Consider the following 27,991-nt stretch of genomic DNA (forward strand, 5'->3'; position numbering starts at 1 on the left):
TAAAGCTTTGTTCTTTGGCCTCATTAGTCTTGCTCTCCTGTAAACCTTAAGATATAAGTGGCTGCATCTCAAGATCTGTGGCTTTTTTTTTTTTAACTTTTGGTTACTGTATCCTTAATAACTTCCCTCAATGAAAACTGAAGGCATGTCTATCATGACTGTTCTCCACATAGAATACCACCTCATATTATAAAATGAATTCATTACATGTCAAGTACCAGAGCCTTGTTCCTGGCTTGTTCTCTTGAACCATTTGCCCTTGTTCGGTAAGTGAGCACCCAAGCTATGTAAAGGCTTCACCTGTCATCTCTAAGTCCCGTATGAATGTTGTTCCGCCTACAGGATTCAGACGCTGCTTCAGTGTTCCCTGCCATTCCTAAAAAAACGTATTTGTAACTTAAGAAATGTTTGGTCTAGAGTGCTTGCCAGGCACACACAAGATCTTGGGCTTGATCTGCAGCACCACCAGAAGACTCAACAAGAAAGCAAGAGAAAAGTCAAAGCCAAGGTGTGTGTGTGTGGGGGGGGGGGATGAATTATCAAAAAAAGGATATCCAACCACAACAGAGTGTACAAGTTTTATGGACATGAACCTAATTCTTCTAATAAAACCCTAAAGTGGAATGACAGGGATCAGGCAGTCATTGGACTATGCTTACAGCTGCAAACAAGGGCTTCCCAGCAGATTCTGGTTAGTCTGAGGACCGTTTTGGCAGAATGCAAAACCATCCAAGGATTCCCTGGAAGCAGGGAGCTTTCAGAGGACCACAGAGTGGAGGGCTGAAGGGCAGTTTTGTATTAAGTCATTCTGATAAACTACTCTGAATCCTTGAAAGCAGTCAGTCCTCAGGAGCCTCTGCTGTCTATACTAGGACAAAGTGAATCACCCATGGTCCAATACCCATCTCTTTCTGGGGCTGTACGTCCTCACCTCGATTCTGAAGTCCATGGGTGTTAAGTGTCAGCAGGCCTATGCTCCCTCTAGAACAGTGGGTATCCACCCCTTTTGGGGTCCAACAAATGATCCTTTCAGAGGGGCCATGTATCAGATATCATATACTTATATTACAACTCAATTATAATTTGCTATAAGATAGTAACAAAATTACAGTTATGAAGTAGCAACGGAAATAATTTTATAGTTGGGGGTCACCACATCATGAGGAACTGTATTAAAAGGTTGCAGCACTAGGAAGGTTGAGAACCAGTACTCTAGAGATACTAGAAAGGGTCTCTGCTCTAGCATCTCTAAGGTTTGGTCCACGGTGGTACAACAGCTCAATGTTCCTGGATGTGTGCTCTGAATCATGCTCTATGCAAGAACACAATGCTATATAGACTGCTTTCTACAATTTGGTCCATGAGATTTCTACCGTAGGCCTTTTTAAGATGCTGTTTATGGTTTTCATCCATTTGGGTTCCTTTTCCATAGTTGCTCTGTAGCCATTTGTGGGACAGACTGTTCTCTGCATTGATTTGTCTATACGTCTTTGATAATCAATTGACAAGATTAAGTAGGGCAGTTTGGGGCTGTTCTGTCCCACTGATCTGTTCATCTATGCCTTCCAATAATACATTAAAAAAATTACTGTATTTTATGGTAAGTGCTTAGAACCAGATGTACAGGTTCTTGAAGTGTTTTTCTAGTCTTATGACAGAATTATGTAGAATAGTTGGTACATTTTAGGAATTAAATTGGCATTTTGCTTAGTCTACAGATGAAGGTAAAAAAACTTATTTATTAGCCCAGGCGTTTAGAAAGGACTGCTGGGTTCTGGGCTCTCAATTCACATCGACCCCCTTCTAAGGCCCAGCGAACGTTGCTAAAGAGAGGGTTGGAAAGAAGCTATGCACAAGAGCAAGCCAACAAGTCAATATTCTCACGCAGCACTACTTAGACTCAGTGGGTTGGGAAAAAAAAAAAAGAAGTAGGGAGGTGAGCATGTTGGGGATGCCAGAGGAATAAAAAGGGGGAGCTGGGAGTAGATATGACCAAGATACATTACTTACATGAGCCAAACTATCAAATAAATAACATTCTATTAAAATAAAACTAACCAACCTCTTGGAATAATCCTAACAAAGGAAGCGACAGATCTCTACAATACAAGAAGACATTTTTATTGTTAAGACACCCTCATGATTGGGAGATGGGACATGAATAGTGACACTTTACATTCTTTTCCATTAGAAGGTTCCTTACACAGACTATACGCGGTTTTAGTAGGTGATATGGACTCAGCTTGCTTCTTCAATGTACGGTTTAGTAGGAATGGCTACCTACACCCTAGTTCCCTGTGAACTTTGTGCCACAGAGTGAGCCATTTCCACAAAGATCCTTGATCATTTGTAGCCACACATAGGAGCCACCACTAATCTGGTTCCATCTTTCTTCAACAATTTGGCCCGTCCTTCCTTCCTTCCTTTCCTTCACAAGACAGTATCTCTTAGACGCAGGACCTACAGGCCAACACCTACCTACTGCTCTGTTGCAGAGCGATAGTTGTTCATACTATTGCTTTACTGTATACAAATGACACAGTCCACAAGGATCAAGGATTCAGTCTTCTGAAGATGCTGAATTATGCCGGGTGATGGTGGCGCACGCCTTTAATCCCAGCACTCAGGAGGCAGAGGCAGGCAGATCTCTGTGAGTTCGAGACCAGCCTGGTCTACAGAGCTAGTTCCAGGACAGGCTCCAAAGCTATACAGAGAAACCCTGTCTCGAAAAACCAAAAAAAAAAAAAAAAAAAAAAAAGATGCTGAATTATGTTAACTTGGGCTACGTAGTAGGTACAGGGGCACTGTCCCAGCCTCAGGATGTCCTATCCAGAGGGTGGGCACATATGTAGGCTCGCTTCTCAAGGATCTGCTGAGACACTTTCTTAACCTGCTCATCCAGGTTATCTGGAGAATCTGTAAGAGAAGAAAGGAGTATAGGTAATCCTTTTTGCAACATGGTAATACAAAGAGGTTCAAGGAGTGTGTTTCTACCTAAGTTAGTTCCCCATTGGACTAACTGTACCCAAAGACCCAGGTCTTATGTGAGAAGACCCTACTTGTTAACTGGCTCCTGGAAAGGTCATTTCTCTACGCTCCACAGTATACCACAGTCCTGCAAGCCATGTAGGCCCTGGGGCTGGGCTCTACAGCTTCAGTAACGGTTGTAATGGCCCTCTCCACTTTAACTGGCAACAGGGCTAGGCTCTTCAGACTGCCATGCCAAGGTAAACCTGGTAGTATTTCAAAACAAGGACAAGCAGTTACTAAAGAGAAAAAGCATTTCAAATGAGAAGTAACCTGTCTTCCAGGGCCAAGACTTCTAGAGAAGACATTGCAATTCTGTAAATCATTTTGGCTAGAGTCTATGGCTAAAGAGACGAGGATAATGGCCATCTCCTTCTTTCAGGATCTCTCCTAAACAGACACAAGCATATCCTACATAGGAGGCCTTAGTATGTAGGGATGTACTTGATCTAGCAAGCCCTCTACTGTGAGCCCAAACCACTTTCCTGGCAGCAAGCTTTGGGAGGAAATAAAGCACCAAGAGCTATCGACGCTGGCTGGACTGGGCGCCTGCTTTCCCACGGGCCATCTCACTTACACTTGTCCAGCTGAGACAGGCTCAAGAAATTCTGGTAATACGCTTCCACACAGAACATGTTGGCCAACATAACCTAGAGAACCAAAGTCAGAATGGACAGCAACTGAAAGCCCCGAAGTTGACCTTTAAACTCAAAAAAAATCCAGCCTATTGCCACACCGGGTGTGACATCTTGTGCAAAAACGCCTGGCTCAGAAGTTACATAGCACCATGACCCAAACACAGCCTAACCAGGAGCAAGCTCCTTGGGATCTCTGAGATGGTTTCTGTCACTGGGAAGTGTGCACCCATGGGCTATTTGGAATAATGTGTGTCAAGAGCCTGGCAAACAGGAGTTGCTAGTGACCAACTTGCTTCCTCCTGCAGGGTGAGGAAAGTGTAGTACAGGGAATGAGGGTGGGCTTGTCACTCACCTGCCTCCTGCCCAAGACTAAAGGCCAGGATCAGGAGCAGCAATGACATGGCCACAGCACAGCAAACTCATCCACCCATCTCTGCAACTCCTCCTTGGGGATGGAGGCTCAGCCTCTCTAGTGCAGGACTCCCCAACAAGCTACACTACCCAACTTCTCCCTCCAGGCTTCATTAAAGCATAGTAGATAAAGGGCCTGCCCCTGTAGCCACAACCCTGGCAAACTCATTAAGGCTTTTGTTTACTATTTCCTATGTAGGGCTGTGCAACTTACCTCATGGTCGTGATTCGGGAGCCCAGTTCGGATGGAGCGGCTAGCCCGTGACAACACGGCCGTCATAGCATACAGGTTGATGAGGATGTTGGCCACCCGCTTCAGCACCAGCTGCTCCTCTACAATGGTCTGGGGATAGAGGTGCGGAGTGGTGACCAATGACGTTTTCCCTTCTCTACACTTGGGCACACGTCAAGGCTTAAACAGGTCTCAGAAACCTGTCTGGAGCTTAGTGCACTCAAAGTCACCTTCAGCAAGACTCCCCACAGACATTAGCTCCTTGAGTTCAGCCTCAGGTAGGTGGGCCCTCCAGGTATTCCAGAGAGCCACTCTTTGGTTGGAAGGTACTTAGAGCACTGTGAATAATTCACTCAGCAGAACCCTTCCACGGGCAGTGCTGGCCAGCAGTTCCATGTTCTAGGCAATGAGCCCAAAGTGGACCCATGGCTACTGACAGCACAGGAGCATAAGTAGGGGAGGCAGTATCCTGATGTGGGATTCCCCTCTGTATGCTGTAAATATGTTTTATTACCATTGGCTAATAAAGAAGCTGCTTTGGGCCTGTGGCAGGGCAGAATACAGTAAGGCTCAGGGAAAACTAAACTGAATGCTGGGAGAAAGAAGGTGGAGACAGAGAGGTGCTAAGTAGCTGCCAAAGGAGACAGATGCCCAAACTTTACCGTTAGGCCACAACCTTGTAGTAATACACAGAATAATAGAAATGGGTTAATTTAAGATTAAATAGCTAGCTAGCAATATGCTTAAGTGATTGGTCAAGCAGTTTTATAATTAATATAGTTTCTATGTGATTATTTCAGGTATGGGGCCCAAGAAAGAACAGGCAGCCTCTGTCTACAATATCCCATGCCCAGGCAGGACCCACTTACCTTTCCAAAACGGAGTAACAGGTTTTCAACAGTCCGACCAAAGTAATACACATTTTCCTCAAGCTTGTTGGCACTGTCCTGTCAGTGAAGAAGACAGACTTGGCAATCTCTACCCATGATGTTCCACTTGACCCACCTAGTATTCAGTCTGGAGGTCCAGTGAAGGGCAGAGATGGAGTGGGGCACCTGAGTGTACCAACTGTCCTGGAGGATCCCAGATGCTAGCCACAGCCTTCTGGATTGGGAATACCTGGCAGGAGGGGACCCAAATGTGAAGTACAGGCACTGGGCATACTTACTCCAAGACTGGGATGTACAACGCCAGGTTTGCCTGTCAGGCCTAGGTCCACGGTTCGGCTCAGCGAGTCCCGAAGCCTTCGACCAATTGTCTCCAAGACTGTGGTCACATTGCCTCTTTTAAGCTCTCTGCAGGAAGTTCACATTCTCGTGATTTAAGACTCTACAGCCTGTTTTCACTGACCAACAGTATGGCACCATGGAACTCTGGGCTTTTCTATAGCTGAGCATGTGGGCTCCACACAGGGTGGCTTTCTCCTCCTTGCAGGGGGAAGCTTTTGTATGGCCAGCTTTCAAACAGTAGTCTACAAAGTCCTATTAGCAGCCTGTATGTGGGTTCCAGCAGGGGTAGAGGGGCAGAGAAGAGAAACTAGTCTCAAACTTGCAACCTGTTAGTGGGGCACCTCTCATTCCTTAGCTTCTGGATGTCTCAGCAGTCCAGTAAACATAATAAACATTTCCAAACACCAGGTACCCTCCAGTGTGGGAGAGGAACATTTGCAAGGGAGGGATGATAGAATTTAATGTGACTGGAGGACAATGTGACTCCAAAGGCAATGAGAACAATCTGGGCAGGTTGCCCTTCCTGTTGCTTTTGGTGAGGGGGAAGTTAGAGGTGTTGCCTTCCGGACCCTGTCACCACTGTGCAAATGACACTGTACTTGCTTGTGCCAGCTCTGCAGTGAGCCTGTGTGCAGGCTGCACCACCCACCCACTGTTCCAAGACTGGGCAGTCTTTTCTCTGGCCTCTGCTGACAGGTAGGGACCAATAACAGATGGGAAAATAGCACATACTTGATCCTTGAGGTCAGGATGCGTCCGGCATGCTGCAGGCCTGTCAGGGCAATGAACAACCGAAGAATCTCATTGGTTCCCTGCAGCCAGAAGTGTGAAGGTCAAAGCAGTCCAGCAGTGCAGTCTGTGACTGGACAGATCCAGCCACTACCTACTGTCCAGATGGACACTGAAGCAGCTTGGGAACAAGGCACAGAAGCAGGCTGTGGCTTGGTGTTAGGCAACACATGGGAAGGGTAGTAAGGCTGACCAGAGGGTATGGCCTCCCACTGGGACGCTTACCTCACAGCTGTCCTGCATAGTTCATACTTTTTCTAGGTCCCAGAAACCTTATTAAAACTGAAGCCAGGTTTCCCTGGGCAATGAAGGGATGTGATGACCACACGAAGTGTGGAACAGATAACCCATGGCTCTGTGGGTTATCTTAGATCAGAATCCTTGGGGAAGCTACAGACAGCTGAGCAGTAGTAGCTTGAAGCTCCTCAGGGGAACACACACACACACACACACACACACACACACACACAGCTTCTCCATGCAAGAACAGTACCCACCAGCTACTAGGCTTCTAATACAATTCTACTATAGAACAGGAAGCTGGAAGCTGTAGGCTTCACAGCCCAGCACCATCCTGTAGTTGGACTGGCACCAAGGAGAGAGAAGTTTCCCTGGGAGGAAAAGCTGGGCATGGAGGCTCTCGTGGTTCTTGCCCCCAGCTCTGAACAAAGTCTGCCTCAAATTAAAACTTCCTCGCCCTTCTATAAATTATGGCCCAAGAGCAAACCCTGCTGGACCACACCACGTTGCCAGGAACTCTGAGCAATCCAGGCCTCTCCCTGCAGGAAGGGCCAATAGAGAGGCAACCTCTAGACAAAATGACTTAGACATGCCTGGCTCTTGGAGGAGCCAACCCTTCTGCTATTAAGACTTTGGCTAATAAGGCAGAGATGTTGACTGGGCCCACGACCAGGGAGACCTCCTACTGGAGCTGACAGGAGTCAGCTTAGCTTCAGCTCACTGAGTGAAAGCACAGCCTAGACAGTGGGACGGAAGCAGAGCGGGAGCGGGGACTGGAGTCCTGCCCTGGCAGAACTACAGCAGTCCCTGGGAAGCTACGGGCCCAGTGGAAAAGGCCTTCAGGAGTGCATTCTGAAGGGGCTGCTGGGCTCTCTCAGCCTGACTCCCTCTACAAAGCCAGAGAGGGTGGAAGCACTGGTGTGTGGTTGAAGGTTCAGCCAGAGGACAGCCTGCTATGTCATTTTAGGTCATTTCTGGGGACTTAGCAATCTCTCAGGGCTAGAAAGGCTGAGAGGAGCACAGGGGTATCACTAAGGGGTGTACAGGGAAGCAGGGTCAGCAGGAATACTCACCTCAAAAATGAGTAGGATGCGGGCATCACGCAGCATACGCTCATAGGGGTAGTCCTTCATGTAGCCCGAGCCCCCAAGGATCTGTAGAGCCTCACTCACACACTGCCAGGCAGCCTCGGAGCTGAACACCTGCCACAGACCCAGACAAGGTTAGAGCCTGGTGGGACTGCTCCACAACCAAGTCATCCCCCTTGGGTCCTCTAAGAGCAAAACCTAAGCTCTGGGGAGCTGAAGCCCAGAATACAGTTGGAGAACGTGTGGAAAACCTGAGCTTGGAGATGAGTGGTTCAGAGGAACTTTCCACGTAAGCACAGGCAAGTTCTTTCGCCTTCTTGGACCAGTGACCAGCCTGTGTGCTCCATCCCCAACATAACTTGTCATGCCTCTTGTGCCAACTCCTGTGCTCTGTAATTCACCCAGATTTCCCCTTCTTAGGCAGTGCGGCCACTGTTGTCACCCTCATGGGCTTCCATTTTCCTGGTCACTGTCTACTAAACATCCTATGGATAGAGAAACTCAGCTCTAGGTTAGCATGTGGAAGAGGTCAGCTCTTGGGCACCAGTTGGACCACAACAGACTCCCCAGTTCCCATTTCTCTGGGCTGTCACATCTTCCGGCATTTCTCTTAGGAATTCAAGTCCAGAGGCCAATTTAAGGTGGGGTTGTCATCTGTATTATAGCTGGAAAAAGACCCTTTCTCAACCCGACCTTCTAGTCCATTCCCATTCCTTTAAGTCAGCTGCCGATTCTTAGAAATACTTTCTACCTCAGAATCACTCAGTACCACAGCCAACCTGCATTCTAGAGATCCTTTCCTAAGATCCAGAGGACAAGAGCAACTAAGAAATGGAACACCTACCTAACAAAGACAAGACCAGATGCCAACACCTAGAATTACCTCAACTATCATTACTACAAATGCCTAGACACCAGAACAAAAATGGAAACATTAATAGTCAAGACAATGTGTCCCCTCCAGAACCCAGTACCCTCGCTACAGTAGACTCTGTGAAATTCTACACAGCTGAAGCATAAGACAAGAATGTTAAAGAGGATACGAATAAACCCCTCAACAGAGTATGTGAAAACACAAAGAGTAGAATGAAATAATGAAAACAGCTCAAGACATGAAAGCAGAAACAGAACCACTAAAGAAAACCCAAACTGAAATAAAACTGGAAATGGACAATCTAGGAAGTCAGATAAAACCTCAGATCAACCTCACTAACAGAGTACGAGGTAAGGAGGAGAAAATATCAGGCGTTGAAGGCAACATAGAAGAAAAGGACAAAGAAAATGTTAAATGTAAAAAATCAGGCACAAAATATCCAGGAAATCTGGGACACCATGAAAAGACCAAATTTACAAATAACAGGAATAGAAGAAAGAGAAGAAACCCAGGTCTAAGACACAGAAAATATTGTCAACAAAACAGAAGAAAATTTCCCCAGCCTCAAAACTAGAACCCCAAACAGAAGCAGCAGCAAATTGGTATCTACATACATATATATTTGTGCTTATTCTATAAGAATTTTACTGTTTATCTTGATTATACCTTGATATTATAAAACTAATAATAAGTGACATGTTATTTTAGGCACTGTACGTTTTAGCATCATTAGCTTTCTTAGTAATTTTATGTTGGTGATTTTATTACCTCCACTGTATAGATAAGAATGGAGGCCGAGAGATACTAAGTGAAATGTTCTAGGTGACATGGTTAGGAACTAGCAAACTCGGGATTTGAGTCCAGGCGCCAATGCTTACTTCTGCTGTTTTGCAGGTAATGGCCAACTTGTGCTTTTCCCAGGTCTCCCTGACTTTAACACTTTAAGTACCCATATCCTTGGAAACTGCCCAGTTTAGGAAACCCAAGATGGCTGATCTCTTTGTCCTTTCAGCTCCATGGTAAGCAACTTAGCAAATAAAGCCACAATTACCTTTTACTGCGGATTATCCAGGGGGGTAGTTGGGCAATGTGAAGACAGCGAGAGACCCTGCAGCACTCAGCCCTAAATGACTTTACCATTGCTGCACTCTTAAGGCTCAGGATGGATGGATGCAGAAGGGGAGGTGGAAAGATTAGAAGAACCAGGGGTAGTAGATGACTTTAAGGAAAGAGTTTCCAGACACAATAGGATTGATATAAACTCAGAGACTATGACAGCAGGCACAAGACCTACACACGTTCATGCCAGACAAAATCCCAACAAGGAGAAAGGGAAGTGGGTGCAGAGTCCCGCCCCTAGCCAAGAAGCAACTGATTGCTGCTGGGAGGAGGAATCAGTTTTCCTCAATGGAACGACACTGGCGCAGTACCCACTCTCCACCCAAACCCTATGCTCAGTAGGTGGACAACACAAACCAGGCTCCGTGGGGAGAGAAAGAACATGAAGTTGAGTGGGTAGGGAAGTGGGGAAAGATATAGGGGGATTTGAAGGAAAGTATATGATCAAAATAGGTTATATGAAATTCTCAAAAAATGAATTAAAAAATACTTAAAAAAAAAAAACAGAACAAAGCTAGAGGGTTGTGAAAATGAACTTACAGGCTCTTACTCTTAAAGTAAGCATATGAGAAAACTCTGTGGAGCCGAGGGAGACAGTTCCAGCTGACAGCGATGGCCCAAAGACAATGGGTCCAGTAGTAAGGTGGCTGAACAGAAAAGCGGGAAGCATCCAATGCCACAGAGGTAAAGACGGTGACTGCTGTATGCTGTGGACCAGGTTCTGTCTACTCGTGATCCCAGATTTGCCTGTTTAACCTTTAGGTATCCAACTGAAGCAATACCAATGTTACCCCACCCTGTTAACTGACAAAGTTACGGCCCAGAGGTGAAGCTAGGAGAATCCTTATTGCAGTAAAGGAAGGAGCCACCTTGAAAAGGGATGGTTTGAGGAAGCCCGGGAACAGGGGTTAGAAACATGGGCCCATCCTGAACACCAAAGCATTTTCTACTTGCAATGTTTCTAGATCCTCTTAGGATAGAAAAACAACATTCAAGGAACTCAGGACTTGGCTCTTTTACACACCAAAGAAATACAATTCTTGTAACCAGTGCCTTCTTTTTACCTCACTAAACATGTTATTAACAAAGTTCTGACCAAGAAGAAAGGCTATTAAATCTGAAAAAATGTCATTCCTCCCCAGGGGAGCCCAGCTAATTTACACGGATAGAGTTTTGACATCTGTGCCTTCTCCTGTTGCTACGACTAGGATCAATCAGTAAAAATGGGCACAATCCAGAGTGGGAAACACTGAGCAGCCTGCAGACTCACACTAAATGGGTACAATCTACAGTAAGAAACACTGAGTTGCCTGCAGACTCACACTAAATGGGCATAATCTACAGTAAGAAACACTGAGCTGTCCTGCAGACTCACACTAAATGGGCACAATCCACAGTGGGAAACACTGAGCTGTCCTGCAGACTCACACTTGGCTTCACTTCTCCCAACCTCACCCTAGGGTCCTGCTAACCCAGGAAGCTGCATATGTGCAAATACTAAGTCAAGTCGCTCTCTCACTTAACAGGAGGAGGAAGATGGTCGACAATGCCACGGATCAGAAAGGCTGCACCTCCCCCAAGTGCCAGCTCTAGTTGAGCTGGGCTTACCTTCACCATGGCTGCCTCAATGGAGCAGTCGGGAAACCCTGGCTGGTCTAGCATCCCCGCGGTGAGGTAGGCCATGCTCTCCATTACATATGCCTTCTGAGCCATTAGCACAAACTTTTCCTGAAATGTTCAGAAAAACAAAGTCAAGAAGCAATTTGCACGTGCATAGGCTTATATCTCCTAACTCTTCTCCCAAGAAGCAAATTACATCAGAAGCCTTGATGTCCCAGTGGCAATAATGCCTTGTATAGATTTCATCCTATGTCCCTGCCCATAGGCATAGCACAGCGACCCAGCAACTGAAAACCTCTTTACCTGAATCAAACCAAATTCACTGAGATTCCGATTGAACTGCTTCCTTGTGCAGGCATACTCAGCAGTCAGTTCTGAAGAAGAAAAGAGTTGTCAAAACAGACAAAAAATACAAAACAAACACAAAAAAAGGTTTTTGAATTCTGGAAAGTATTTCCTAAGACCAGCATTTCTGGTTCCCACTTTCTGGTAGCTAGTTGGAGGGAGTATTCTTGGTCCTCACGGGCCTATAGGCAGCAGGCAGGAGGGTAAGAGCAGAGAAGGCTGAGTCAGTTGTGAGGGTGTGGGGGGAGACACTCATCTCCCTTAACATACCACCCTCCTCACAGAAACACCGGAGATACAAAGAGGAAGGCTGCAGGCATTGGGTGTAAGCCAGGTACACAGGGCATCCAAGAAAGATGCAAAGAGGGCCCACAGACACTCAACCACAACGTGACGGGTACCTTCACGTCAGAGCTCTGGCTGGGGCCTCAATGTGCACAGCTGTTTATAGTGCCAGGTTCTCAGAGCCTCAGAGGGACACTCAGCCTACTACCCCGGCACCAGTACTTCTAGTTCTGCCTGCCTACAACTTGTTTCCAAATATGCCCTCTGGTGTGAACCAGTAGCAGCTGGTCTCCAAATGTTCCTGCACTCACATGTTTCCAGCCTGTGAGAACTCTCACTGATGAGAGCCACAGAGCATGCTGAACGAGTAGGTTCAGCATGAGCATAACAGGTAGGTTTGCCTTTGGGTCATGATGCATGGGCCTGTGGAAACCACCGCCCTCTCTGGGCCTCTTCTCTACTAAACAAATAGAGGGAAGAGTCCAAATGTGTGCCAACATTGTTGTAAACTCTAACAGTCACAAAACACACAGAGCTAATGTTTTCTTAGTGCCTGGCTCGAGGACTGGCATTCATTAAATAGCCACGTCTGTCATGGATAGAGTAGCAACACTTTATGCTTCTGACAGAATGCCTGACTAGTGTGTAAATAAAGCAGAGAATATTGAAATATACTAGCCTCTGGGGAAGGAGTACATTTGGTCTAAATCAAAGGCCATATGCCAAACTTAAGCTGTCTGTCCAAATGGCCTACCTCAGCCTTGCCTACCCAGAAGAAACGACAGAGACGTTGTTGGTATGCAGTTGGTGCTGCAAAGGGCTCCTGCTCCTGACTTACCTACTATGGAGATTAATCTTCGGTATTAACCTGATTGGCTTTAGAAGCACGAATCACGATACTAGGAGACAGCTCTGGGCATTGTTTGTGAGGGATTTCCAGAGATGCTTAACTGGGGTGGGAAGAACCACCCTGAATATGGGCAGTATCAGCCCGTAAACTGAGCTTCCGGACTGAGGAAGAAAGGAGGAAGCCATGGGAGCACCATCTATTCTTCCTGCTTCCCAACTTCCCATGTGGTCAACTGCTTCCCATTCCAGCAGCCATAGCCAGAGATGTCCTAGCCACACCTTCCTTGCAAGATGGACCAGGCATTCCATGTGAGCCAAAATTACCCACCCCCTTCCTAAGGTTGTTTCTGTAAAGTATTTTGTCACAGCATGAGTTAAGTAATTATTCACCTACCAATCAGCTTCTTGAGCATCCCAGACACAGCACTGCCCATGCTGAATCGCCCACTGTTGAGGATGTTCATAGCTACCTGCAGGGAGGGCAGACAAGGTTCAGAGGCACTGAAGGAAGCCGAGAAAGCCAGCCATACCATCTTGTGTTCAGAAAGCAAAGGCAAGTGTCTACAGAATTCTATGCCAGCATCCAGACCAAGTTAATCCCTCTGCCTGTTTCCAGGGCAGACACAAGCAGTTCTGGAGGCTTGGTCACTGTTGTACCTTCCCATCAACATCACTGGCCTAGCTCTGACCACAGAAAACATCATTGCTCACACTCTAAATGCACCTGTCAGAACTCCTCGTCCACAGGCAGGCACAGAAACCCAGACTGATGTAAGTATGCCGCAAGCAGCAAGAACTTTCCAGCTGTGCTTTGAGGTCAGCACCCACAATTTACAGATGAAGCAGGTGTCTGTGTTCAGAGCAGAGCTGTGACTTTCTCAGGACACAAAGATGACCCTGGTGACTGCAACCAGGAGCCTACGACACTGGCTGATGCCTCCTCCCCTGCCCTTCATTCTGTCTGATCCAGTACAGCGAACAAGTGCGCAGCTCTGGTTCACATACTGTGCCACCTCATCCCAGAGTCACGGGGTCTCCTCACCAACCAGAGAGCTCTCAAGGGAAGAAACTGAGTGAAGCCACAGGCTTCGTTCTAAAAATGGGCAACAACACAAGAGCTGGGGAAGATGGGGACCCTTGGACACTGTAGGCACCATGGGAAGAGGCCTTCAAAGACCTACTGTAGTCTCCATACATCCAGCAATTCTGATACTACAGTTACACACAAAGGGATTGCAAACATATTTTCCAAACACAAATTTGAAGATGAAAGCTCACAACACAACAGTGCTAGCCCCAAAGCGACAACAATTCAGCCTAATGAAGCGATGAATAAGATGTGGTTTACTAAGCCGTAGATGGTTATTCACCCACACAAAGGAAGGAAATGCGAACTCATGCTGTGACATGGAGATGGCTTGAGAATATGCTGCGAAAGCAGCCACAAAACACCTCACGCTGTGTACGATTCCAGCCATACGAAATGCTCATCATCCACAACCCAAAGAACAGAAGGAAACAGCAGTTGCCAAAAGATGGGGGTAAAACTGGAAGCATAGCATGAGAAGTACAACAGACAATAGATTAAAAATGATAGGCATGTGTATTTAAAATGGCAAATTAAATGTCACATAAAACACTTCTCAATAAATCTGGAGCTGGAGAGATGGCTCAGGAGCTAAGACCACTTGCTGCTCTTGAAGAGTACTCAGGTTCAGTTCTCAACACCCACAGGGTGGCTTACAACAGCCTGTGGCTCCAGTTCTAAGGGATCAGAAACCTTCTGGTCCCTGCAGGTACCAGGCACACATGCAATTCACATACACAAATGTACACACTTACATACAAACATAAAATAGAAATAAATCCAACTGAATAGGTGGTACATGCCTTTCATCTCAAGACTAGAGAGGCAGAGGCAGGTGGATTTCTGGCCAGTGTAGTCTACATAGTGAGTTCCAGGCCAGTTGGAACTACATGGTGAGACTCTAATCTCAGGAAAATAAATCTTTAAAATATAAACCTGAGCCGGACGGTGGTGGCGCAGGCCTTTAATCCCAGCACTTGGGAGGCAGAGGCAGGCGGATCTCTGTGAGTTCGAGACCAGCCTGGTTCCAGGACAGGCTCCAAAACCACAGAGAAACCCTGTCTCGAAAAACCATAAATAAATAAATAAATAAATAAATTAATTAATTAATTAAAAATAAACCTGACTATAAGAGGAAAAGCTTAGGGAGGGAGTTAAGACCCAGGGTGCTAGTTTCTTGGAACCTGGACTTCTGTTTTTCACACTTACTAGGGAAGGGAAATCCATTCCTCACGCAGGAAAAAGATAAAGACTCCTCATCCTAGTGAGACCCCTCCTCTAAGAGCAAGCCACTCCGGTCTCTACAGTGCTGATGTCCTACACCTAAGAGCCACACATACACAGCCACAGATAAAGCACAGGCTCATGTACTCGGGAAAACAGAGCAGAACATGAGACTCACACATGAAAAGGCACAGCACTCACATGAGACTGGCCTTCAACTCACCTTAAAGCCACCTCCAACTTCTCCAAGGACATTTTCCACAGGCACTCTGGTGTTTTCAAAATGGACTTCACAAGCTAAAACACATGGAATCGAAAGATGGTGACTAATACATGCAAACCAGTGAGCTCCTGACCCACAGGCCTGTGACTAAGTCACTCTCTTAGCATCCTGAAGAGCAGGGAAGAAAGGCCACATTCCTGCCTTCACGGAGCTCATTCTTTGGCCAGAAAGACACTCTATAACTGCAAGAACGTGGTCGCATGATCAGTGCTATGATGAAATAAACAGGCCAGGAGTTAGGATGTTTGTGTAGCAGAACATGCAGGCAGTGCTGCAGGGACTATTGTGCAAGGGCACTGTCCCAACCCTGCCTCACCCCGTGAGCCTCACTGTGTCACTCACATGGACCAGTGGAAACGAACAGCACAGCACACAGAGACGGGCTGCAAGGGCGGCTACCATTCTTTGAAAGGCTATGCCAGACTTTTCTAAGGCAACATTTAACAAAGGCTGAGAGGACCAAAATAGTCAAAGACAGAAAGGCAAATAGAGCACACCAGCATTTCTTCCAACCCAGATTCAACGGGATTCTTGTTCCCTATATTTAACACAGCCATACCACTGTATATGGCGTAGCATCTTCCCAGCTTGGTGTGGTGCTAGCAGATGGAATGCAGCTAGTCATATGTGTGCAGACACACAGTAACCTAAACCAATTCATCAGCACCCTTCAGACTGAAGCATCCCCCAAAGAAACAGAATCCTACTGCTGCAAGCTAAATCCTGAAGCGTCTGACAGACAGGGCCACTGTAGCCAGGGACCACCAGCAATCCTGGAACACAGGCTCCAGTGGTCCATGTGAGTGACACAGTGAGGCTCACGGGGTGAGGCAGGGTTGGGACAGTGCCCTTGCACAATAGTCCCTGCAGCACTGCCTGCATGTTCTGCTACACAAACAACCTAACTCCTGGCTGGTTGAACCAGAGAGAGGGAGAGACTAAGAATACGGAAGGTCAGGGTTCAAGGGACAATCAGGGCAAGTGCCATAAGCTGACCTGATGATTTTCACTCAGCTGTTGCTCTGGCAAAGTGTGGAGATGAAATGCCACAAGACAAGACCTCTCTGTCTGCTGGTCATACTGAAGGGCTGGCTACATGGGCTAGAGGATCTGGCCATTCTTTCCAAGAATACTCTACTGGGTTCGAGGAAGTTTTTGACCTCATCTTATGCTCCTGGACCCTCTTTTCGGGTCCTGCATGTTGCTGTGGCACCAGCTTCCCAGCTGTCAACAGAGAAGTGACACTGTTGAAATGCTCAGCTCCCAGGACACAGGGCACACAAACGTGGGCCTTGATGTGCCAGGAACACAGTCCCTTGTAGGGTGGCCACTCTGAAACTGCACCACGAGAACAGTTTGAGAATGCCATGGCCTTACTGGGTGAATGGAGCAACAAAGAGGACACCGGCCTCCACTGAAGCAACAGCTGACCAGGGAAGGAAGAGAGAGGAAGGGATTTCAGGAAAAGAGATGGGTTGGCTTGCCAGAGGATGTTTACTCCAGACACCGTGGTTGTGTGACATCCACTACTGCGCCATCAAGGCTGAGATTCCAACTGACTTCACTCACCTACAATCAACAATGCTGACCGCACCAAGGAGCATAGGCTGTGACTGCATTCTTTTTTTTTTTTTTTTTTTTTTTTTGGTGCTTATTTTCAAGACAGGGTTTCTCTGTGGTTTTGGAGTCTGTCCTGGAACTAGCTCTTGTAGCCCAGGCTGGTCTCGAACTCACAAAGATCCACCTGCCTCTGCATCCTGAGTGCTGGGATTAAAGGCGTGCGCCACCACCCACCGACCGGCTTGTGCGGACATGCTTAACCGAAACCACAAGCAATTAGATGTCATTTTCCGTTATCGTTATCAGAGTGGACAGTGACACTCATGCACATGCTATCTGCCACACTACTTACTGTTGGAGCCTCGAATGCCTAATTTTTCTTCAGGTTTCCCATTAGTGATTCCGCCAAAGTCTCTTTCTACTATGAATGCAGTGATTTTGTCTTTTATCGAACCATCAGAATCAACCACCTGAGTTTTTGCAAATACAGTAAAAATACTGGCCAGTCCTCCATTGGTGATCCAAACCTGAGGAAAAAAACAGAAGATCCTTAGAGACACCCCTCAGCTCCACCCACCCACTGAATTTCAGGCCAACACGCAGATGTTCTGCATCAGGGAAGACAGGGAGAAAGCCCCATATAAGCCAAGCCTGTATGAATGGGCACAGGAGCAGACGCGGCTTAGGTCTCTCCAGAGCAGGGATGCTCTCAGGAACCAGGGCAGGGCAGGGCTGGAGCATAGCTAACGTCACTAAGATGGCCTCTGAGCTCCACTAAGACCCGACCACTGACAGACTTAAAGAAAGAAGGAACCTTTTCATCACTGCTGCACAAACACAAGGGTACAAGTTTTATGTACTGTATCTACTTATCAGCCAAAGGAGCAAAAGTGGGGATGAGGAGAGAGTGCTCTATGGATTATAATGGACAGGAATTATTGACTTTTAGTAAGAGATGAGCAGGAAATCTGAACGCTAAGTAGGTAAGAGGCCATTAGTATCCTTTCCCCCAACTGCCAATGGCATTTCAGTGTTCTATCTTTAAGCAGTCCTTGATGAAATCTCGCAGCTGCCACCCAGAGGTGCTGCTGCCAGCAGAGGAAATTGTGTGGAACCAGAACTGAAAATCAACACACGAGAGCAGCTGTGAGCACAGAATCAAGGAGACTATGGAGTCAGACGGCCTTGCTCCAGTCCTGCCTCTGCCACTGAGGGTCTTGACCAGCCACTCAGCGGTGCCTAGCTGTTCGGATAAAGGAGCGGCACACGGCCAGTGTGATGTACAGAAGATGGACACGCAGAGTCAGCGGCCTGCTAGAGCAGACAGGGCACTGAGGACATGGCTATACCTTGGAGCCATTGAGGACAAAGTACTTCTTATCTTCACTTAACGTAGCTCTGGTCTGGATGGAGGCAGCATCACTCCCACTGCGAAGACAGAGCTATGTGACCGAGGGGGAACAATACTGCCAGTAAGATTAAAATACTTCTGAGGGCTTGGAAATAAGACAGGCCTTTAAAACTCTGAGTAAGACAAAAAAACCCATGTCTGTTCCATTTGAGCTCTGATGCTTGAACAAGGAACATGGTCAGAGTCTGGAAGCAGAAGGGAACATTCCAGTAAAACTTATACCAATGAGATCTGTGTGGACAACAAGTAAAAGAGTAGTAGTGGAGACAGGCTGGGCTGAAGCCCCACACGGAAATGGGCTCCACAAGAGCTTTGCAGAGTCTCGGTGTGGGTTCAGCCACAGCAGGAGGAAGCCTGTTCAGGATTTCAGGTGAAGGGAAACATGATAAAACAGGGCCCCACTGGACTTGCAACAGAATCTGCGTCTTGCCCAGGCCTGCTTCGTCCTTGCTGTGTGACCCTTGACTGGTTACAACTTCTCTGAGCTTCAGCTCCTAATCTGGAAATGTGGAGTTGCCATCCACCCCATGTGCTCTGAAAGACTCACTCAAGTTTGAATGAGGCTTGTGAGCCACAAACACTGACTTAGTAGATGATGTAGGAATCCATCTGTAAGTCTCAATGGGCCAGAGAGAAGATTGCTATCCTATCAATAGTTGTGACTCTCTGAAGGCTGCAGAGAGAAGGAAAGACAAACCAGCTACTCCACACAAGCTCCATGTCCCAGGGACCTTTGATGGTGCCAAGTACACAGGTGACATTTTGAGGAGACAGACCTGGCTGGCTCTGTTAGGCAAAAGGCTGCGATGTGTTCCCCAGATGCCAGTTTGGGCAAATACTTGGCCTTCTGTTCCTCAGTGCCAACCAAGATGATCCCCTAAAAGAAACACACAGACCAACTGAAGTTGAGATTGAGGTATCTTTAAGGGCAGCCCCTCTGTTGACAATATTTACTTCACTCAAGAGAAAACAGTATGAATTCAGAGGCAGCAGACTCAGACGCTGCTTAGAAGGCCAACCTGCTGAGGAAAGGCCCACTACTTATGCACAAGGTCCAGCCACAGAGCCAACACCAAGGATTCTCATCCCTGCTTACTTCAGGGCAATCCTGGGAGACCATGGGTCAGATATGATTTACAAGCTGAGGACTTCTCCTTTATGGACAGGAAGGTTTGGATGATGGAGTGTGAATACAGGGGTGTTAGAACTTCACCCAGTATGGGAATGTACAGTTTCAAAGCTGTGCTCCCCAACTCCAACCTTGTTGCTAAATCACTGCAGTCTGGACACCTAATCTTAGGCTGCAAAGCTGAACGCCGAGTCCATTTAACTGTCTTTCACCTGTGTACAGCAGAACTGCCCCGGACAATGGGAAATACTTGAGGACTGTGTGCCCTTGAAGCTGTCCCTCCTACCACCATGTTTTAATTCAGGGAGCAGGTAGGGTGTGTGTGCAGACAGGACAGGAAAGGGTGCATTTCCAAAGACAGCATAAGCCTGTCTCATGTGCAAGTGCAGCTGGGCTTCTCCGCTAGACCCTGAGCGATCAAACCCATTTATGTCACAGGAGCAGTCCCCTGTCTCCTACTTCCCCCAGAAAGCCAAACATAGGACCTCAGACAACTGACCTTGAGGCCAATAGCCTGGTGTGCCGCCAGGGTCACGGTGATGGAGCTGTCCATGCTGATGATCTCCCCAAGCCGGGCATACATGGTGTTGGAGAGGCCTAGGCCACCTAAGGAAGACAGACCAGTCTAGCTGACTCTCCAGCTGGGGAAAGGGATTTATTTTATTTTTCTAATTTTAAAGTAACAGCAGAAACTTTAAAAGAAAATTAAAAAACAAAAAGTAGCACAAGGAAACTATCCTCTATAATCTTATCCAGAGTATTTCTGTATACATCTTTAGATTTCTAAGGCAAGAAAACATATATGAAGCTGAGCTGTTAATATAGACATCTACACAAACAGTAAGCCACTGAGTATGTCGCAAACCCCTTCTACCAAAAGACATTTACAATCCAGGTGGCACCAGATCAAGGCTCTTCTGCTGCGGCACTGCAACCCTTGAGATAGCGTTCATCTTCTGCAGTGCAAACCATCCCTGCATTGCACTACATTGAGCAACACTTGAGACAGTGTTCATCTGTAGTGCAAACCATCCCTGCACCTTTCTGTTCTCCACTCACAAGATGTCATTTCAAATCTCCCTATGCCCACAGCATCCAAACCGAAAATGTGCCTTGACATTGCCAATGCTTCCTGAAGTATAAAACTGGTCCTCTCCTTTCTGGGAATTGCCGCTCTAGCACTAAAAGACAAAGGGTCTAAAAACAGCAATGAACTTATAGACTTTACATTTACTCTTCACATTCCAGAGGTGTCCACACCCACTTTACAGAAGTGAGACCCACAGTTCTCAGGACAGTAACTGGCCAAGCCATCCAGCAAGGATAAGAGTGCACAACCCCCTTGAGGGGGCGGCATGCCTCCACACCCAGGCAGGCTACCTCCGCAACTGTGGAAATATCTTGATGATGTCAGGCCTCCAAGCATTCCCACTTCCTGATCCTCCAGCCACAATCACCCATCCTTCCCCATCTTTGCTCTGGTCAAACACTTGCTTTTCCTTCTTTAACGAAGCGAGGCTGTAGTACTCTCACCTTCTTTCTACTCTACTATTTGGTGTGACTACACACGATGGTGACATCTGTCCCTTGGGAACACAGCCCTGATGCCCATTGGATGAGTTGCCTCTCTAACGGCTTCATGTAGAGGCCAAGCGAGCTATTTCTGTGAAGAAGCAGGGTGCTGATGCCACAGATGTAGGGCTGGCTGCCCTGGGCACTGGGCATACTTTAGGCAGTCTGCAGTCAGTAAAGCTTCCACATACTTGGTAATGTGCTTGAGAAATGTTAAGGTTTCAAGGAAGGCACATTAGTTAACAGTTTTAAACCCATCACTCAAACAGGTTAACAAGGTTAAGATGCCAAGGCAGGCAATTAGGCGCCACCCTTATTTCCTTGGACTTTCACTTGTGTCTCAGCTTGGACCAGCTCCAGATTCGGCACTACTATGGACCTATTCTGTACACTCGAGGGCCCACCCTCTGCTGTAGAAGGGGGTTTACACGTTAGTATCTGGGGACACAATAGGTAAGGAATTAGAAGACTAAGAATGCAGTGTAAAACTCAGTAATGGCATCAGTAGTTGTGATCTGGGAAATATGCCAAATAGCACATCTCCAAATAAGCAGCCCAGAGCCAGAAAAGCAGTCCAACTCAGAAGGGTCACCAGTGTACTACTTCCACACCTGAAGGACCTTTCAGGTGCCATACCTGGAGGTTGCAGGCAGGTGAAAGCTGTAAAACCACAGCTTTACACACTGCTCAGCACTCAAGTCCATGGAAGACTGCATTTAAAGAAAGGCCACCGTGAGAAGCTCTTGCTGAAAGGCCTTTGTCCTAACTTACCATATTCTTCTGGGACCTGTATCCCAAAAAGTCCCAGGCTCTTCAATTTTTCTAAGGTGTCAACTGGAATTTTCCCCTCCTGGTCAATTTTTCGAGAGTCCACTGAGAAAAACAAGTATCTTAATTAAGCAAGAAAAAAATGAGCTATGTTCATACAAACAGAAGTATGCAGAGTGGTTCTGTACAATATAACAATATCAGGGGCAGAAAACGCCTGCAATCTGAAGTGGCTGGAGTCATGCCATCAAGCTCATAAGAACTGTGTTAATGTGTTAAGTCACTGGTGCGGGGTGAGTCTTTCTCCTGACCTGGGTCATGTAAAACAGCAGTGTAGCATGCATGACACAGATTCCTGGAGGGTATTATGATGGCTCAACGCATCTGTCAACTTAGCAGAGTTTGGAGTTACTTAGAAATCAAACCTCTGGGTGTGTCTCTGAGGAAGTTTCCAGAATGTTTAACTGAGGAGGGAAGACCCTCCCCTGTGGGCAGCGCCATTCCATAGGCTACAGTTCTGGGTTATATTAAAAGGGGAGACAAGAAGGCAAGCTGAGTACAAGCTCAGAACCATCTGTTCTCCTGGTCCTGACTGGGTGTGAGACGGAGCAGTCACAAAGATCTGCTTCTGTCACCAGACTTTCAGCTCCATGAACTACAGTCTCAGAACATGAGCCAAAATAACCCCTTCTTCCCTAAGTTGCTTCTTCCATGCAGTTTCGTTACAGTGATGAGAGAAATAAGTAACGAAATGTTTCAAGAGGTTGTGGAAGCTAGGTAACGTGTGGTCATAAAAGGAGGCATGAGAATCCCCACAATCGAACTGTATCTGTACTCACAGAGACCCACCTGCCTCTGCCTCCTGAGTGCTGGGATTAAAGGCACGTGCCACCACCGCCCAGTGAGTAGGAACTATTTTTAACTTAATATCAACACCAAGGTGCTTCTAATGTAAGCAATCCAATTAGCCAAGTACTGGAAATGGCAATGATAAAGAAAACCATACAAACCTTCTTCAGTAAAGAATCTTTCCAGTGGTCCCACAAACTGATTGATTTCATTAAGCTCATCCTGACTAACTTCGGGAAAGGGGAAGACTCCTTTCTGAAAAGGGAAAAACAAGTATGACAGTCACAGAGGATTCCCAGCCCTCTCACTGCAGACACAGTGGATTCCCAGCCCTCTCACTGCAGTCACACTGGATTCCCAGCCCTCTCACTGCAGTCACACTGGATTCCCAGCCCTCTCACTGCAGCCACACTGGATGCCCAGCCCCTCTCACTGCAGCCACACTGGATGCCCAGCCCTCTCACTGCAGTCACAGTGAATTCCCAGCCCCTCTCACTGCAGCCACACTGGATTCCCAGTCCTCTCACTGCAGTCACAGTGGATTCCCAGCCCTCTCACTGCAGTCACAGTGGATTCCCAGCCCTCTCACTGCAGTCACAGTGGATTCCCAGCCCTCTCACTGCAGTCACACTGGATTCCCAGCCCTCTCACTGCAGTCACACTGGATGCCCAGCCCCTCTCACTGCAGCCACACTGGATGCCCAGCCCTCTCACTGCAGTCACAGTGAATTCCCAGCCCCTCTCACTGCAGCCACACTGGATTCCCAGTCCTCTCACTGCAGTCACAGTGGATTCCCAGCCCTCTCACTGCAGTCACAGTGGATTCCCAGCCCTCTCACTGCAGTCACAGTGGATTCCCAGCCCTCTCACGGCAGTCACAGTGGATTCCCAGCCCTCTCACTGCAGTCACAGTGGATTCCCAGCCCCTCTCACTGCAGCCACACTGGATGCCCAGCCCTCTCACTGCAGTCACAGTGGATTCCCAGCCCTCTCACTGCAGCCACACTGGATGTCCAGCCCCTCTCACTGCAGTCACACTGGATGCCCAGCCCCTCTCACTGCAGTGCCTAGCAGAAGGGAGGGAAATGTGCTGTCTTCTATACCGGGTCCCAGGAGAGAAGCAGAAAGAACTCATATGACACTTCAGGCACGGGGTTTATGTCTAAGACTATTTGCATCGATTTTTCCTCCGCATGCAGGTGGGTTGAATCCTCATTTTCAAGTTTCCTCATCAATAACAAGGGTGGAGAGTGTCCCCATAAACAAGGAGCCTGGGACTTCCATTTAGATCCCCTGCTGTTTACTAATTTTGAGGTCAGTTTCCAGTAGCACTTCCATTTTCTCACCAACAATGTGCAGGTCACATTTCCTCAAGATTCCTTTGAGAATCTTGTACAAAACAATAGATGGGCAGATTCTTCAATAAAACGGACATCAGTCTTCGTGTGAACTCGAAAGCTCCCCATAGTAAGAGCATATTCCAATCACCATATATGCCCCCTTGAGCAGCTCTTTCCTATGTTCTGGATATTGGTTCCCTGTGTTGAACACATGAGGTAGCAGGGTCACAGGACAAGAACTCAACCTGAGCTTAGTCACTCTTTACATGTGGCTAAGATCTGAGAACTTTCATGTCCTCTATTAGTGCGGGTTCTCCTACATTACACACAATCCTGTTCATCAGAGAAAGGAGCTGTAAGGGTCAGAAAGGACATACTTGGGCCATGAAGTAACCACGTCTGTGTGAGACTCCAGCTCTTCTCATGACCACTCTCTTTATCTTAGTTATGGTTTCTATTGCTCTGAAGAGACACCATGACCAAGGCAATTCTTACAAGGAAAACAATTAATTGAGTTGGAGACAGAGTTCTGAGGTTCACTCCACTATCATCACGGCGGGGAGCATGGCAGTGTGTGGGCCATCATGGTGCTGGCTACACCATGATCAGAAGGCAACAGGAAGTGGACTGTCACACAGGGTGGTATCTTGAGCATATATGAGACCTCAAATCCACCTTCACAGTGACACATTTCCTCCAACAAGGCCACACCTCCTAATAGTGCCACAACCTCCGGGGGCCATCTTCTTTCAAAGAATCACACTTTTCTCCTGAAGAATGACATGACTTCTACTAGCCAGGGTCCCCTGCTGGCCTTTGAAATCACCCTACATGGCTTGAGGGCCTGTGACCATTTGAGGTCCAATCATCCCTACAGTTGCTTAATATGGGATGTAGATTTGGACCCAGAGCTGCTGAACAGGGACAGGTCACAAGTTTCCAGGTTCAGGAGTCTCCCATCTCTTTAGCTCCCCTCATCACAGGGGAGCCCTCACTCTCCCCTGCCTGCTACCCTATCACTTAAGTGCTTGATTCTCCACATGAGCAATGCTCCAGAATCTATTTGTGCTTCTCTGGCCAAGGACAAAAGGCTAGTTGGTCTCTATTCTATTAAAGGAATATGCTGCTACCCACCAGCACTCCACTGTCAAGGTCGACTCAAAGGGAAACATGGCTCCTCTCATCTGTCTGCAGCTCTCGGAACATGGCTGCCAACTCCTAGGAGTGCAGAAGCTCAAACCATCACCTTCACAACTCAACTGGTCACTTAGTCTTGGTCAAATGGCTGTGTGAAAGGAAGGTGATTCTGATTTCCAGTAGACTAGGCAAGAACAGAATATCTGGCAGGTAGCTGGTCTCCAGACATAATTAAAGTGCTAAAAACTTCAGGGGTCAAGGCACGGTGATGAACACCTTTAATCCCAACACTCAGAAGGTAGAGCAGGCAAACTCCTATGAGTTCAAGACCACTCTCATCTACATAATGCATCTCAGGCCAGCCAGGGCTACACGACAAGACCCTGTCTCAACAACAAAACAACCAAACAAAACAACCTCCTCAAAAAAACAAAACGAAACAAAAAAAAACCAACAAAACCAAAACAAACAACATAAAAATAAAACTTCAGGGGGAGATGATGGGGGTCAGGAGGAAAGCATCCACTAGTAACCAGAGACAAACCTGAAAGAGGGACACCATGGGAGGGGAGCTTAACTTCTATTCATATCTTTCAAGTCATCTTTCAAGTCTGTAAAGCAACAGAACCTGTTATCCAAGTGTTTCTACTGTAGAAGTCAATTACAAAAGCCAAGCAGCTGTAACTAATGCTAATGTCACATAAACCTCACCCATTCAACCTCCGGCTTGATCCTGTGGCAGTCATTGGCATGGGTAACTGGGACACATTCCCCACCCCCGAGGCTCTAAAGTATCACAGACGCTGTCAAATCAAGGCCCAAACATGCTTTGAGAACTGTGTTTGACAGATCCAGGAAGGAGCAGTGAAGTCGGGTTCAGAATAAAACTTGAAGTTAGACAAAGAAAGATTTACTTATAGGATTCAATGAGGACTATGACAATAAGAAGAATCAGGGTGTCACTGGAGAATGTGTCAAATCAGAGCCTCCATTATTACAGTAAATAGGCTTCTGGAAAAAGCAAGACTGTGGTGGGGGGACCCAGGGGAGAATTTTTATACATGCTTATCAAAGATGCTTATTATACATCTAAGAGGAGAGTTTGGGTTAAGGGAAGAACTCTTAAGTGGAAAACTAAATTTGAACCATAATAATAGAGGTGGATTTAAAGCTAGGACACTGAATTAGTTCATCAAGAAACTGGCTGTAGATGAAAAAGAAAGAACATGGACTTGAACTTTAGAAAACTTCCTGTTTGCTAGGTGTGGCATACAACTGCAATCTAGCACTCAGGAAGGAAGGCAGAGGTAGAAGGATCTTGAGTTCCAGCAAAACCTTGTCAAAACAAGTAATCAACACAACCACTACCTCCACATTAAAAGAGAGAGAGAGAGAGAGAGAGAGAGAGAGAGAGAGAGAGAGAGAGAACAAAACAAACAACAACAAAAAACCCTGACTTCATCTGGGCTCCCAGAGACACTGGCCAACATCTACAGAGTGAGAAGCCAAAGAACTAACAAAAGGAGATAAAGGAGAAAATGGTTTCTCAGAAGCCTGAAGTGCGTTCAGAACAAGCATTGAGCACTTCCCTGCATCAGATACCAATGGTGGGTCGGGTGGGACTAGGAATGACAAGCAATTACTTAGATCCGGCGATGTTGAGATGGCTATTGGCTGCTGGGACAAAGCTTGAGGGCACAGGTTCAAGAAGCAGCATTATCCTTGAATAAGTGAGAAAGCTGAGCTCTAATGGCCAGGCCAGCCTTTGCTAGGGGTGGACAGTTCACTATAGTAGTAGGGTGTCGATGACACCAGGGAGGACAGCTACCCGTTGGGATTCTCATCAACTACATAAATGTAAAACTAGAAGCAAAGCCGATGTGATGAGGGAGGGGATTTAAAGATTAAAATAGGGTAGGTGATGACCCTTTCTTTCCCATGCCTTTGAAAGGCACGAGAATCCAAGACACATCACCTTCCGTCACAAGTTGTAAGAAAAATGGTTCCCTCACTTCAACGTTTAGCTTTGAACTTTGTAGCAGGGCAGCCACTCCCAGTCCGTGTCTTAGATTCTGCTGTAATACAGTCAGTCAGTCAATGTGAGAAGACTGTTCTAAGGAGAACATAGTTAAAAGAAGCGAACTCAAATTCGTTGACAATCCTTCTCACTCTCAAGGTGAAGAAGGCCTGAAGGTTGCTACAAGCTGGGCTGTGGAGCTCTGCAAAGGGAAAGGAACCTGGGGGAAAGTTTCGGAGCTGAAGGGAAGCCAGAGAAGAGGCACTGATTGCGTTGTTTAGAAAATACATTTCCAGACAGAAAAAGGAGATGTCTTCGTAATCACCTCTTCCAGGAGTCCAGACATTTCCTTGACAAGGAATAGCTAGAAAGGCGGGTGTGATGGCACACGACTGCACACCAATACTCTGGAGACTGAGGCAGGAGAATCACGAATTCAAGGCATGCCTGGTGTACGGAGTGAGTCCAGAGTCAGCCTGGGCTAATACTTACTGAGATCCTGCCTCAAAACAAAAACCTCGGCGACCCGATCAAAGGCCCACTTCCGCGAGCTCAGCCTCTCAGGTGTTTGTCTTTTAAGCACTCCGGCCGGGTACCAACGAAAGGCGGAAGCAGAGGACAAGGGCAGCCAGGACTTGCCGTACCTGCTCGATGTTGCCCAGGAAGAGCTCCTTGGCGAAGGAGCAGCTCCGCAGACTGCTGTGCAGCGGGCGGTGCGTCGCCGTGAAGACCCTGGGCACCCGGGAAGCTCGCGCTGCAGTCACCGCCGCGGCCACAGCCGCTACCCGACGAGAGAAGAGCCGGCAGCCAGACATGCTTCTCTTCACACCAAGCTTCAGATCACCGGAAGTCTCGCCGCCGCGCCTCC

At 47.2% G+C, this 27,991-nt stretch overlaps 1 protein-coding gene across 1 annotated transcript; it reads right to left on the bottom strand.

The window, feature by feature from the left end:
• Positions 1 to 2,100: 2,100 nt before the first annotated feature.
• Acad9 (acyl-CoA dehydrogenase family member 9) lies at positions 2,101 to 27,986 on the bottom strand. Its single transcript, XM_050138456.1, has 18 exons — positions 27,768 to 27,986; positions 22,791 to 22,884; positions 21,784 to 21,885; positions 19,940 to 20,046; positions 19,088 to 19,188; positions 18,250 to 18,328; positions 17,253 to 17,427; positions 15,281 to 15,354; positions 13,141 to 13,216; positions 11,571 to 11,641; positions 11,256 to 11,375; positions 7,640 to 7,768; positions 6,270 to 6,349; positions 5,477 to 5,603; positions 5,178 to 5,255; positions 4,291 to 4,419; positions 3,605 to 3,677; positions 2,101 to 2,916 (listed from the first exon to the last, which is right to left on the bottom strand). The coding sequence occupies exons 1-18, from the start codon at positions 27,936 to 27,938 to the stop codon at positions 2,816 to 2,818; spliced, it is 1,887 nt and encodes a 628-aa protein (XP_049994413.1). The 5' UTR covers positions 27,939 to 27,986; the 3' UTR covers positions 2,101 to 2,815.
• Between the last annotated feature and the right edge of the window lie 5 nt (positions 27,987 to 27,991).

Source organism: Alexandromys fortis, unplaced genomic scaffold (assembly GCF_014885135.2).
Source record: "Alexandromys fortis isolate MF-2015 unplaced genomic scaffold, M_Fortis_MF-2015_v1.1 scaffold_15, whole genome shotgun sequence".
NCBI lineage: Eukaryota > Metazoa > Chordata > Mammalia > Rodentia > Cricetidae > Alexandromys > Alexandromys fortis.

Coding starts and splice junctions, on each gene's coding strand:
- Acad9 (XM_050138456.1), bottom strand. CDS start 27,938: ATGTCTGGCTGCCGGCTCTTCTCTCGTCGGGTAGCGGCTGTGGCCGCG. Junction 20,047..21,783: donor ACAGGTCCCAGAAGAATATG/GTAAGTTAGGAC, acceptor TGTCTTCCTTAG/GTGGCCTAGGCCTCTCCAAC. Junction 3,678..4,290: donor TCCCGAATCACGACCATGAG/GTAAGTTGCACA, acceptor TTGGTTCTCTAG/GTTATGTTGGCCAACATGTT.